The 14,628-nt window shown below is 44.9% G+C and overlaps 1 protein-coding gene across 1 annotated transcript in view; it reads left to right on the plus strand.

Annotated features, from left to right (window-relative positions):
- The window catches only part of vps13d (vacuolar protein sorting 13 homolog D), a 165,577-nt gene that overhangs the window by 7,124 nt on the left and 143,825 nt on the right, over positions 1-14,628 (plus strand). The window contains exons 7-20 of the mRNA XM_063208416.1: positions 305-409; positions 2,263-2,433; positions 3,995-4,095; positions 4,368-4,536; positions 5,952-6,053; positions 7,524-7,722; positions 8,330-8,506; positions 9,140-9,270; positions 9,466-9,523; positions 9,905-10,084; positions 10,694-10,824; positions 10,952-11,084; positions 11,776-12,053; positions 12,446-14,471. Of these exons, the coding sequence (XP_063064486.1) occupies positions 305-409; positions 2,263-2,433; positions 3,995-4,095; positions 4,368-4,536; positions 5,952-6,053; positions 7,524-7,722; positions 8,330-8,506; positions 9,140-9,270; positions 9,466-9,523; positions 9,905-10,084; positions 10,694-10,824; positions 10,952-11,084; positions 11,776-12,053; positions 12,446-14,471 (3,961 nt within the window). The remainder of the gene's footprint in view (positions 1-304; positions 410-2,262; positions 2,434-3,994; positions 4,096-4,367; positions 4,537-5,951; positions 6,054-7,523; positions 7,723-8,329; positions 8,507-9,139; positions 9,271-9,465; positions 9,524-9,904; positions 10,085-10,693; positions 10,825-10,951; positions 11,085-11,775; positions 12,054-12,445; positions 14,472-14,628) is intronic.

Raw genomic sequence — 14,628 nt, forward strand, 5'->3', positions numbered from 1 at the left:
ACATAAACATTCATAAACATATCCTGTACCGGACATTGTATGTATTTCCGAAGAGGTCCCTGTGTCAGCCGTAAATCGTGTGAAGTGCCTTGTTAGTCTCTTTTTGAGAAAAGCTTCTGATAAATTTAATCTAATGTAAATGAACAATTCTCTTTGTATGTTCCTTTCAAATCAAAGCCACTGGTTTTCTTTTATCGCAGACATATTTTTTAATGTAATGTACGGTAATATGTAAGTTAATTGAAGCATAATGTCATGCAATGCAATGTAATGTGACTGAGGGTAATTGTTGCTGTGTCCACAGGTGCAGAAGCTCATGCGTCAGAAGCAGCTGGAGATTGAGGAGTTCAGTGTCTACTGGGACACCAGCTGCACAACACTGGGGGACCTGCCTGCTGCCGAACTCCAGGTACACATCTGTACTGAGGGGCATACCAAGGCCGGGGTATATTAACCCATTGACGCCTAAAGCACCTGCTAAAAATGCCTGCTGAATGCCTGAGCCCTTTTTGGGAAATGGTGCCCGCCTTTTAAAACCTAAGTATCTCAGCCTCCGAAGCATATAAAAACATGCAATAAGACCCTCATCTCGCATTAGAATGTGTTCATTCAGCTCTAACATACCAAGATTAAAAAAAAAAAATTGTCTCAAATCTCATGGGCCTGAATGTTGCGTCATGCAGCTCCATGCGCCAGGGCCTATGTTGCGCAAAGCAACATCCAGCATCAATGAGTTAAGAAAATGAGGACTCCAGCCTCTTCTATTAGATGATTTTCCCCTTACCTGGTTTAAGCCCGCAGTACGCTTGCTGCGAACCGCAAGTTACACGTGCACCGCAAGCAATCGACTGCACATGCTTGCTTTAAAAGCAGTGGACCAACACGCAAAATATTGGCGGTGTCATCCAGGGGGCAGAAAGAACAGCATTGTGATCCGGAAAATGGGAGCTGTAAACAAAACATAAAGGACTCTCGGGCAAGGACAACTGCAACTACTTCTACATTTGCACCCTCCTTTGTCAAAGTGCAACGGGGAAGAATGATCGCAAATCGAATGTTTAATTTCGGATACGCTCGGGACGATCTTGAAAAATTGCCACCATCGTTGTTTCCTCCAGAAGCACTCGCATGGAACTGTGTCGTCTTTCTTACGATCGCCCCCAGCGAGTTTGAAGATATCGCACCTAACGCACGCATTTAGTTGCAGTATCTAACGAGCATGAAATTGACATGAACTACGCAACTTCACGCGCTCATGCACGAATCGTGCGCGCGCACGCGTATCCTACAGCAAGCATGCCGAGGGCCTTACTCCTGAACCAGCTTCTTAGCATAGGCCCCTGGTTTGACATTTCTAGTTCATCAAATGTATTATTGTTTGCTTTTGCATGTTGTGAAGTTAGATGCTTGATGGCTTTTTTTGTCCATTGGTGACATATTCTCATCCCAAAATATACTTTGCCCTTTACGTTGCTTTAGATTATTAATGTTCAATAATTATTACTTAACCACTATTAAAATATGCATATGGCTTTATCAACAGATAAGACTAAATGGATTGTACATTTACTTCGGGCTAGATCATGTCACCAAGCAACAAGCAAACGTTCCATGAAACCGTCTATACAAAATGTCAGTGTGCTATTGATGCTCCTGTGTCTGTGTGCGTTTGTGAACTTTACAAGGCTTGTAGCTCGGTGCAGCCGTGCCTAGTTGTTAAAAAGTTTTGGAACTAGAGAGTTGCACATTAAAACTTGTACCAGTAGGCATATGTACTGTACGTACCTGTATGTGTGGGTGAGTGGTAGAGTGAAGCGCTCCTGTTCTCCTACTCTGCCATTAGATGACTTGTTCAAGGGGCTGTGGCTGGGAACACTGTGTATCCTCTCTACCACCATTTTGTCTTATATTGTCTTCACCATGCACAGGACACCATGACAAATATCATCTATATAATAATGTCATCTTATCCAGCCTTAGCATACTCTTATTGTCTTGTCTTGTCTTGTCTTGTTATGTCCTCCTGTTTTGTCAAGTCTTGTCGAATGTCTGTGAGAATGACTGGAGCCACGCCGAAGACAATTTTCTGTTTCATGTGTTACAGACAATAAAGTTTAATGTAATCTAAACTTATCTAATCTCCTCCACCCCACATAGGAATATGTATAAAAACAAGCATACTTTCCTCTATTCTGCACAGGACATCATGTCAGATATCCTCTAGTAGTCCATAACAATGTAATTTTCTTCTCCTCATTATAGGAAACCATGACGAAGTGCATGCAGACCCGTGAGCACCAGTACATCTTTGAGCCGGTGTGTGCGTCCGTGCTGCTGAGGAGGAACGCGTCCAAGGAGCCGCTGCGGTCCAGACACACACCCCGCATACACGGCCAAGTGCAGCTGGAGCCCCTGGCCCTCAAGCTCTCACAGGTACGTAAGAGAGGTGGCTCTCTTACATTACATTAGCAGCAGGCAAGGCTAGGGAATGCTTTTAACCTTGTACCTTGAGTGTACCGTCACACCGGTGTGACGGGAATGTTCGGGCAGTGAAAGTTCTATAGAATTCTGGGCGTCATTCAATACAATTTGGAATTTTAGAATCTTGCATTGTTATAGAATGCATTCTTTTTATAGAACGTTCAAAAACCCATCCTCTTAAATGTTAATGATGTATAGTACTGATAAGTGTTAAGCTATGGTTCAAATATTACTAAAAACCCAGGTACAGGCAACAGCAGTGGCTATTAAAGCAACGCTGCATAACTTTTTTCATTATCCTCATAAAGCTTTTGATATATGATAGCTCTCACAGGTACACACAACAGCAGTGGTACTCATACATTACTGTAGCAGCAGCAGCAGGCATGGCTAGGGAATGCTTTTGATATATGATACTTACTGTAGGGCTGTTACTACTATACTGTTTGCCTGGTTACCTCCTGACCTAATCACAAGTGAGATTTCAGATCGAAATGATTGTGTAGACTAGCTAAAGGCCGTATGGGAGTTCCCAGGCTGCTATAGTGTGGGATTTCCACTGTGATTGGAATATTATTCCCAGTTACAGACAACAGTAGTTGTTCTTTCTTTATTTGACCCTTAGTTATCGAGGGAGGTCCTATCTGTCTATTGCATCCTAAAGCAGGGCTGTACATTAAGACCAATTGGTCGCATTTTGAGCCTAAATTTTGGACTGTGCGAGAAAGAAAAATGAAACAGGCGCACGTGTGCGAGTATGCTTTTCAACCCTTTTATTCGCGTTTTACTCCTGCTCGAGTGCATGATTGCGAGAGCTGCGCTTTTTTTCCTCGGTTCCCTAATACTAAATGCGGTATGCCCTTCTCGCATGTATGCACTGCCTGTCTGACAGACAGCGTCAATCTCCCAGTGGGAATGCGCTTCAAAAAAGACGGTCAATGTTGCTTGTTATGAAACTGCACAACACAGACCTTTTTCATGAACATCTGTGGTTACAGGTCTTATTCTGGCTAACCCACCACCAACCTTGGTTAATATGTTTTCTGTGGAAAACACAACGCTCTCTGTGCATTATTGCTGTGGTAATCAATGGTACAATATTAAGCACAGTTGGCCTATTTTACATAAAAAAAACACAATAATGTTTTGTAAGTGTCGCGAAAATTTTGCTCCTGAATTTTTGTTTGTGCTCCTAAATTTTTGTCTGTGCTCCTAATTTTTTTCATTTAGGAGCACCAGTGCTCCTAGTGAAAAAGCTTAATGTACAGCCCTGTCCTAAAGCAACATTGTGTAATTGTCCTTCTTCAGTCGACCTATAAGTTGAAATTGGCATCGTTTCTCATTCCAACTAACTCCTGCGCAATTTTGCATTAACACTGCTTTACCTTAGTTAGTTGCTTGTCATAAACCAGTGAACTTTTCCAGAAGTGTTTCCTACCACCATGTTGTTCCAAAAAGCTGTGTAGCGGTAGTTCATACAAAATGTACTTAAATGTGTTCTCCCCATCCAAAGGTGCAATACCAGCAGATCATGGCCTTTCTGAAGGAGCTGGTTCGCCGCGAGAGGGAGATGCTCTTCCGCAAGTGGAGGCCCAAAGTCCCCATCACAGGAAAGTGAGTATATATTTTGGACACTGTGAAGTGAAGTGAAAGCCCAACTGGGAACTCCCATTGTCATTGTGACACAGCACTACACTGCACACAACCAAATTGCATTTATGCTTCACCCGTGGAAGGGGGCAGCCGCCAAAGCCGCCCCAAGGGAGCAGTGCGGCGGGACAGTACCACACTCAGGGTACCTCAGTCATGGAGGAGGAAGGGGATGAGCACTGGTTAATTACTCCCCCGGCGTGTTTTTCACCTTTTGCTCTTGTCTTTTGTCTCAGCTGCCGGCAGTGGTGGATGTTTGCCATCAACGCCAACCTCAGCGCCATCCGTGAGCAGAGGCGGCGGAGGAACTGGGAGTTCGCCCTGCAGCGGGCGCGCGACGCCCAGCTCTACACCGGCCTGTACGACCAGAGGCTCAAGGGCTGCCTGCTCAGCCCACAGGAGGAGGTACAGCAGGCAACAACCATACAGCACTGCCAGTTTAGTTTTTTTTATGTTTTCTCTGTTTCAATTGATCAATTTGCCTTGTTTTTCTACTGTTTGTCACTAAACTGGGAAGTATGTTTTAATATCATTGATTAACCTTTACTATTTGACCCTGTATTTGGTTCTGTGTATCCATACGCAACCTTGGGCCTATACATACAGTAGAAGCTGGTTCAGGAGTAAACCAGGTTAAGTTAAGAGGTAAATCACCTAATTGAGCCTCTTTTATTATGTGATTTACCTCTCAACTTAACATAGTTTACTCCTGAACCAGCATCATAGTATAGATCCAAGGCATTAGTTTACTCCAGAACCAGCATCTTAGTATAGACCCAAGGCCCTGGTTTACTCCTAAAGCCGGGCATACACTGTGCGATATTTTCACTCGTGGGTCTTAAGCTTCTGCTCACAGTGCACGATGGAATTTCATGGTTTAAAAGTTCACAACTCACGACTCACGTCCTCACACTACACGAGCCGACAGTCGGATGCGAGCGAAATGCTTCCATCGTACGACGCGACAGGCACGTTTCCCCGGTCTGCAGAGGAGGGAACATGCTCACCTGAGGTGGAAATGAGGTCACGCTCAACAGCGAATCACACGGCCCTATTCATTTGTGCATGTGAAGTGTCAAATCGGGTCGTAGCACTACTTTAACTGTGCGATTTACGCACGAGCTACGACCAGAATTTCAAACCGTTTTGATTTTCTTGCGACCCTGCGATTGCACGATTGTGAGGCGAAATCGCTTGTCGTTACCCCATGTACACTACACGATGCGAGACTCACGATTGACCTGCGATTGAGCAAGAAATCGGCCCGACTCTCAAAAAGTCGTGCGACTGCCAAATTGGGGCAAAATCGGGGCAAAAGTCGCACAGTGTAAGCCCAGCTTTAGCCAACATCTCAGTATAGACCAGGGATGTCAAACTCAGGCCAGGGGGCCAAATTTGGCGCGCGGAGTCATTTTATTCGGCCCGCGAGATCATTTCAAATGTGTATTACAATTGGCCCACATACACCATTTATGTAGAAAAAATATGACTTGAAGGCAAAATTTCGTGCATCACAGTAATTATGAGTGGGTCCAGAATGTAAGCACATACTAGCACTAGAGGTATATGATAGTACGATGGGAATGTGTTATTTGCCTATCTTTAAGTCTACTGTTGCATAATAGTAGTGTATTTTAAATGAATTCGGCCCGCAACTTCATCCCAGATTTCGATTTTGGCCCTCGGTCAATTTGAGTTTGACACCCCTGGTATAGACCCAAGGCCCTGCTTTACTCCTGAGCCAGCATCTCAGTAGAGATTCAAGGCCCTGCTTTACTCCGGAACCAGCATCTCAGTACTGTACTCTTCTCCTGGTGCAGGATGAGCTGGAGAGGGTGGAGGAGGAGCAGACTCTGGAGGAGCTGCAGGGCCTGAGAGGAGTCGTCCACGACCGCTTCAAGAAGCAGGAGGAGATCGCAGAGGCAAGACAACCATGATAATGATATTAGTATTAATGATGATGGTTATGATGATGATAATAATGATAATAATAATAGTAATAATTATATTACAATAATAAGATGACTAAGAATAATAACCATAATAATCATAACACCAATAATTATGATAATAATAATGATTGTAATAATGATGACAATACTACTACTACAACTACCACTAATAATAATAATAATAAGAAGAAATAATACTGCATCGCCTACAAATCAGGATGCAGGAAGAGATCTCAGAAGCAAGACAACATAGTTATGCATGTGTCATAAACACTGTCATACAATCATGGGATAAGGTTTTCACTTACCACACAGTAGAAGCCACATGTTCTTCCTCTTGCATGTGCATACCATGTGACTTTCATCATGAGACTTCCAAGATGTTTTTAGCTGGCCCTTGCAAGGAGCAATCATGGGGCAGTCAAGAAAACACAGCACAATATCAGTGGCTCCTACTGTGTGTGTACTGTATGCATGTGTACTGCTTATATTTCATCTGTCACTATCAAATAATCTCTCCAGAAAATACTGAGTAAAAAGGGCCTCAGCCCTCTCTCAGACTACTCTTGTGATTTTGTTTGAGTATTTTGTTTTGTGTATTTTTTTTCCTCCTTCCCGCCTAAAAGGCAGTATTGCTGCTGTTTACGTGATATGTGAGTGTAGTGATATGTGGGTATGAAAATATGGGCCCATTTCCCTTTGTGCAGCATTGCCAGAAGCCCAGATCTCATAGCTTGGGTTGTATGAAAAGGCTGTGGGTGCGGTACACGCCCAGTCGGCCACATCTGTGGTGGATGGTCATGGGTTATTTTGCAAGGCTGATGTTTTTGTTTTGTTGTCATGACATTTTCTGATTTCAGTTAGAGTTTTTGAGATGAATCCAAATATGTTAATTGCATGAATCATAATGAGTGGAAGACATTACTGTAATCAGTGTTCCGAAAATTTAATTATGAAGATACTCTGTGTGTTTTACACTCAATGTATGTATTTTCAATGATGACGTTTTGATGGAATGATTTTCTATTGAGGCAGGACTCTAGGAAGATTAGCTATGGTATTGCCCCAGCTAATGGGGATCCAGTAAACAAACTGAACTAAATGATCTCTTATCATGGGTGCTAACCTGCTCTACACTTCATTCATCCTCAACTATTTTTGTGCTCTCCATCTGTTCTACATGTACATTACTTGTATACTGCTGTACTCTGTGCTGACTTGAATGTGTCCTTCTTGTAAGTTGCTTTGGTCAAAAGCGTCTGCTAAATGTAATGTAATGCAATGTAATATTCTTGTTCTGAACAGAGTGTAAGGGAGCCTTGCTTGAATGTGTCCTCCTTGTAAGCCGCTTTGGTCAAAAGCATCTGCTAAATGTAATGTAATGTAATGTAATGTAATGTAATGTAATGTAATGTAATGTGATATTCTTGTTCTGAACAGAGTGTAAGGGAGCCCATGGCAGACGCTGGCCACATGTCTCCTCCCCCGGCCACCATCCCCAAGAGCGGGAGCTCCGGCATGGTCCAGTACCTGCAGTCCTGGTTCCCCGGCTGGGGCGGTTGGTACGGCGAGGCCCAGGGTCCGGAGAGCAGGCCCGACGGCCAGGGAATGCTGCCAGACGGCTCATGGGACATACTAGGTCAGGCGGTCAAGTCACACACACGCTGTTTAATGTCAACAGTACTCTGGTTAATTTGTGAGCTCAAACAAATGTCTGTCTCTACTGTGACTCAGTTGGAAAAACTCCAGATATCAGAATTTTGTTTGGGATTTAAAAGGCTGAATTGTTAGAGATCCTAGTACATTTATTTTAAATGCTGTAGTGTTAATACGGCTTATTGAACATTTACTAACACAAGAGTTTTCCTCAGTCCTTTTTATGATGCAGCAAGACATCTGCCCTATTTGAGACTGTATACCACTGTAGTGGAGAACATGAATGAGTGTATCACACACACGACCCTAGTTTTATCAGCTATTTACTGTAAAGGGCCACCTAATTATGCTTTTAGATTAAATCACCTAAATGACATGGAAACTAATGACAAAAAACAGTCACTAACAATAATTAGTGAGAAACAAGCAGGACCCTGTTTCTCAAAAGTATTGTTGCTAACCAGTTAGCAGGTTGGCAATGGGAAACTTCATTGCAACCAAGTAAGTTGCTAACTTAGTTGGCAACAACGCTGTCGATAAACGCATTTCAGAAATCTAAAACGAGTTCTAAAACCTTCAACCTCCCGCAGCTGACCCAGATGAGCTGTTTGATCCACTGGAGGACTCCCAGACGCTCAACACCTTCACCAGGAGGGACCACCTGTTTGCTCGGCTGGACTTCCTGCTGGAGAAGGCCTCCATGACCCTGCTGCACCAGGAGAAGACGGCAGCCAAAGAGAGTGGTGTCATCCAGCTGGAATTCTCAGGTACAGCAGCACAGCACAGCACAGCATTGCACGGCCTGTCATTAACTTTCATGACAAAAAGTCAGAGAATGTGCGCACATCAGAAGCACAGGTGCTGGACCAAACATAAGACAACTGAAAGGAAAATAAAGGTCCGCAACACTGTTTGATGCTCCCAAATTTTAATGGCACGACGTTTCGGACTATCAGTCCTTCATCACACAGTGCAACTAGTACGAAACTTTGTGCCATTAAAATTTGGGAGCATCAAACAGTGTTGCGGAACTTTACTTTCCTTTCAATGAACTTTCACAAGGCATGGTCATTCCCTGGGCTTGTAGGCTATAATAATAGCAGTTCTGAGGGAAAAGAATGGAACATGGTTGTATGCAAACGCTAACAAAGAAAATGTTATTTATATGTGTTTTTATAAGTGGAAATTAATTGCATTTAAAATGTTCTAGTTCTTTGCTTGTGTTTTCAAATGAATATTTTGGGAAAAGCTGAAGTTGTAGTGCAACTAGCGATAGGGGAAGCAAATTGGAACAGCCATCATGGGACTAACTCCACTCACAGTATTCTAAGTACAATATATTGTTGTTAGTAGTGGTGTAGAGTTGGCACTGATCTGTTTTGTTTTGTTTTGTTTTGCAGGTGTGAAGATTGGCGTTGAGTCTTTGCCCAGGTCTGAGTCTTCTCTTCTGTCCGTGAAGCTGGGTGGCCTGTTTTTGAGAGACCTCACCACACACAGGACAATCTTCCCCGTCCTTGTTGCTCCCAAAACGGTAAGCTCATTAGACAGTTAATGTCATATTGCATAAACATAACAACCTTGAAAGTAACAATGAATTGCAAATTGCTTGCAAAGTAATGCTTCATTGTCTTTTATTCATGCTCTACTTCTTGCACAATATGCCAAGATGGCCGTGTTTTCCCCTCAATATATTCTGTAGTTGTGAACGTGTTTTCTTTTCCCCAAGGATAAGGTCGTTGTGGCCATAAATCAACCCTTTGGACAGACCTCAAGTACAGATTCAGGTCAGTGCTGAAGAAGCTACTGTAGCAGACGTGTCATTATGAAAGTACCGGTATACTATGACTGTTTCTGTTTCTGTGTCTGTTTCTCAGCTACAATTTCAGCTTACGTTATTATTGTCAACATTGCCTTGAGAATAGCCTTGCATAATACCATTCTGAGCCACTTTGTGTAAAAAAGAAAGCTTGCGTAATAGAATTTTCATAAATTTACAATTTGATGCATAACTGCAGACGTTGTCCTTGTTTAAGGACAGACAGGCCCATTTATTTGCTGTCTTTTTTTTTTTCAAAAAAATGTGGTACGTAGTGGTTTTCTTTGCAAAAAAAAGTTAACTGTGCATTGTGAGTCTTGATTATTTCATTCATCCTGTCACCCTACAGCCCCTGGCGTAGACTCGTCGGCTGCGCCAGTCTTTGAGATGATCTACGAGCGAAACCCCATCAGAAGTAAATACGAGAGGAGGCTGGAGGTCAACACCAGTCCTCTGAACATCATCTACAACCCCCAGGCCATTAAGAAGGTCGCAGACTTCTTCTACAAGGGCAGAGTCCACACCTCAGGTAATGAAGTGTGTGTGCGCATGTGCCTGGGTGCGTTTGTGTGCGTGTGTTTGGGTGTGTATGTTTTAATCTTAATGCATGCTCACAAGGCTGAATGGCATGCAGGCTAAAATCACATTGTTTGCATTTATGTACATGCATTTAACTAGTATAAATATATTACATGGTGTTTGTATGTTTTACTGCACACTTTCAAGGCTGAAAGGCATGGTAGCATTACGCCTGATGTATGCATTTTAACCAATGTCCTATGTGGTATGTAGCCATAAGTGTTTGTTTTAATGTTGTGTGTTCATCATTGCAAGCATTGCATTTTTGCTCTTCTTAATGACTTATTCCAGTCTTGGCAGACAGAAATATTCCTTTTACATTCATCAGGAAAGGCATAATGGCATTTTGCCTGATCTAAATACATGCATATTGTGTGCTGGTATGTAGCCACAAGTGTTAATGTTTAGATGTTTTCATGTTATACTTTCATCATTTCAAGCATCCCATTACGTTACTGAGCGGAACGAATGCTCGTCCTTTCTCTTAACTACTTTTCCCCCCAGTCCTCTTGACAGAAGGGAGTATTTGTTTTAATATTTATCTTCCTTTTTGGCTCAGGCTTCGGGTACCAGTCGGAGTTGGAGCTGCGAGTTGCGGAGGCTGCCAGGAGGCAGTACAACAAGCTGAAGATGCAGACCAAAGCAGAAATCAGGCAGACAATCGATCAGCTGCTCGTGGGAGAGTTCATTGTAAGTGGTGGTGGTGGGGCGGATTATCTAAATATAATTTGGGGGTGAAATATGAACCACGGATCGTGAAGTGACTTCCTTGCTCGTTCACACTTCTGAAATGTTTTCCATCTTGTTGTCGCCACAGGAGAACAGCAAGCGGTGGACAATGAAGCTGGACATCTGTGCCCCGCAAGTGATTTTTCCTGATGACTTTCAGTCAGGCGATCCCATGTTGGTGGTGGTTGACCTCGGTCGAATTCTCCTCACTAATTCTCAAGGTACACTACCAGGCTACTTTATGGAATTTCTAATAATTTGGTTGTTGCAATTTTATTACAAGACAACTTGTGCTTACACATCACACAATTATTGCACAAACTAATTTCTGTCAGATCCACTTTAGTCAAAAATGAGACGGGAAACAGAGATAAATTTCAGAAGCTTTATTTCTGAATGCATACATTTGTGTTTGGGGGTATGGCTCTGTTCGGAGGAAGTTCCCCGGCTTCTCCATGAGCTCCATGGAAGCCAATACAGGGAACAGCAGCATCCTCTCAGGTGGTGTGCCTTCCATTTAGCTGGAAAGGCAAAATACCCCCTAGAACAGAGCAAGCAACAACATGACATTTTTTGACAACGATTAGTCTGGTGGAGCAGGGGAGGTGGTGGGAGCAAAACAAGCAGCAAAAAGCAATGACCGGAAAACAAATTCGGTAGTTTAAATAAAGCGCGCCATATGTCAGCATCCAATTGTGAGCTGCAGCTGATTAACCAAAGCGCAGCTGATTAGTGGAGAGTTGTATGGGTTGGATCGGCGTCAGCCAATAGGCAAAAGGGCGCGTTGACTATGTGGTCTGCCAGAACTAACGCAGATTGCTCGATAAAATGGACTTGTTGTCCTGTCACATTTCACATATTCTATCTTTTGCAAGTGGTTGAAGTTTAAATATTCTTCTCTCTCTCTAACAGAGGATTCCAAACCAAAAGCGAAGACTTCACAGTCGGGAGAGGACGACTTGAGCGACGAGGAGTATCAGACGCCTCTCGCAACACCTCCAGGGTCCCCCCCACCAGAACCAGAGGCAGAGAGTAGTAAAGACCGCCTTAAAAGCCCTGAACTCCCCAGCCTCTCGTCGCCCGAAGGGGCCCAGGCCTACAGCAGGAACCTCTACGAGAAGTACTCGCTGTCCTTCAAAGACCTTCAGATCATGGTGGGCCGCTACAGGGACAACTGGAAGCACCTGCAGGTAGGGATGCGAACGATTAATCGATTAATTGACCTTAATCGATGAATGCGTCAATTGATTAAAAAACAGTAATCGCAACTAATCCCCAATTCAACTGATACAGTAAGAGACCCAGATGAAATGGACATATGAAGAGTGTGTGTGAAGAGGGGTGTGAATAGAGGGAATATTTAAATCACCTTTTGGATTTAAACATTTAGATGGAATTAATTTAAATGTAGTGTTTTATCTACATTTTTAATTACAATTTTTTAGATTATTTTTATTTTTTATTTTAGAAACATTGAAATTTCGGGGGCAAAACGCTGCTTATCAATTAATCATAAGTCGATCGATAAGGCAATCAACTAAGGATTAATGAATGAATTGATAATTTGCATCCCTACCTGCAGGAGAACGAGGTCGGCCCGACGCACGTGGTGGAGAAGTTCAACGTGCTCCTGCAGCTGGAGCAGAGGCTCCGCTACACTTCCGACCCCCAGCTCCCGGGGGCGGTCCTCTCGGGCACCCTCCCCGACCTCAAGGTGCACATCAACCTCGAGAAGATGACCGCGCTGAGGAGCTGCCTCACTCGCCTGGGCAGCACGACAGACGAGGAGGAGGAGGCTGAGAAGAAACGGGACAGCCTGAAATCTCCGGACCCCTTGACCCTACGCCACGAGAAGATCTTCCAGAGGGAAGAGAGCCACGGGAAATTGGGTCAAACGGGGTCCGCCAAGAACCTCCTCACACAAAGCGTGATGACGCTCGAGCAGCACACGAGGGAGGTCTTGGTGGAGTCCAGGCTCCTGCTGGCAGAGTTCAACATCAACTACATGCAGTTGGGCGTCGAGAGCGGAGGCCGCTACATCTCTGTGCTGAAGGTCTTTGGCACCAACGCCCATTTTGTGAAGCGGCCTTACGACGCCGAGGTGTCCCTCACGGTCCACGGTCTCCTGCTGGTGGACACCCTGCAAACGTACGGGTCGGACTTTGACCTTTTGGTGGCCTCTCACAAGCACCTGAGTTTCGACGTGCCTACCGGTAGTCTCCGAGAGAGCCAGCCCACCTCCCCCGCCTCCGCCGACGGGAGGTCCCCCGAGCCTTTGGACCTCCACCACCGGGAGTCGCAAGGGGGGCTGACTTGTTTCGAGAAGGCGCCGTCTCCCCTGAGCTCCTTCTTCAAGGACCAGGAGGCTCTCATCAAGCTGGAGTACCAGTTCATCAGCTCAGACTGCCCCTCTATGAACCTGGACAGCTCCCTCCAGGTGACCACCATGCAGGTGAACAACCTGGACATCATCCTCAACCCAGAGACCATGGTGGAGCTGCTGAAATTCCTCCAGCAATCATTCCCAAAGGAAGAAAGCACATATTCTCCCTCGGCACAACCAACGCCGCCACTGCCTAACGGGGAAGGTCAAGACGAAAACTATCAGTCCACGTACGAGCAAAACAAAGAGTTCACTGTCGAAATCCACCGATTGAACCTCTTGCTTCTGCGGACGATAACCACAAGCAATCTCCTCGGTGGAGAGAAAAAGGGCATGAAAATCGCCACTGCCAGCATCAACGGGACAAAAGTGAACGTCTCCATGGGAAGCAGGCTGGACATCAACGGGTCCCTGGGCTGCATCCAGCTGGTGGACCTAACTCAGGAAGGCGGGAAAAGCCAGTTTGTGGTCAGCATCGGGAACGTGGAAGAAATCCCTTCCGCGGAGAACGTGTCCTTCTTCCCCCTCCCGGGAATGGCGCCGTCGGAGGCGCTGAACTTCCACCTGCTGGAACGATCTCAAGGGGAGTGCTCGCTACAGCTCCACATGGCCTCCTTGCACTACAACCACTCGGCCAAGTTCCTGAAGGAGCTCAGCCTCTCGGCCAACGAGGTGGAGGACAACTTCCGCTCCATGTTGAAAACGGCCGCCTCCAAAGTCTCCACGGTGCTCGCCAACAAAACGGCCGAGTACAGCGGCATGGTGTCTCTCTTCGAAACCCCGTCGAGGAGAAGCAGGGCTCCCAGCCAGTGCAACTGGCAGATAGACCCTTTCGACGACGAGGACGACCTCACACTGCCAAGTGAGCAGGAGCCGAGCTTGGACTCCTTCCTGGTGAAGCTCACCCTGAACATCAGCATCGAGTCGCCCGTCGTGTCCATTCCCCGAAAACCCGGTCACCCTGAGCTCCTGGTAGGACATCTCGGCAGCATAGCGATCCAGAACTTCATAACGGGACAGGACTCGGAAGGGGAGACGTTGCAGGTCGAGGTGAAGGATATTAGGCTCTACTCACTGAATACTTGTCACTTGATGCAGAGGAAAAACCTGCGAAGTGACGCGAGCTCCAACTCTAGTTTCTCACCCTCGCACAATGGAAGTGTCAATCAGGAGGATCTCCAGTTCACGAGACATGACTTTTTTGAGTCACTAAGCAGAGGAACAGGTCAGATATTCTTTTTATTTTATAATTATTATTTTTTTTAACAATCATTGCATGATTGTTTTCCATAATCCGTGAGATACAACTTGCCGAAATGTAAAAACACACAATACAATCTATCTGATCACAATACAATCTGATACTGTACATGTAACAGTAA

This window comes from Engraulis encrasicolus, chromosome 10 (genome assembly GCF_034702125.1).
Source record: "Engraulis encrasicolus isolate BLACKSEA-1 chromosome 10, IST_EnEncr_1.0, whole genome shotgun sequence".
Taxonomy (NCBI): Eukaryota; Metazoa; Chordata; class Actinopteri; order Clupeiformes; family Engraulidae; genus Engraulis; species Engraulis encrasicolus.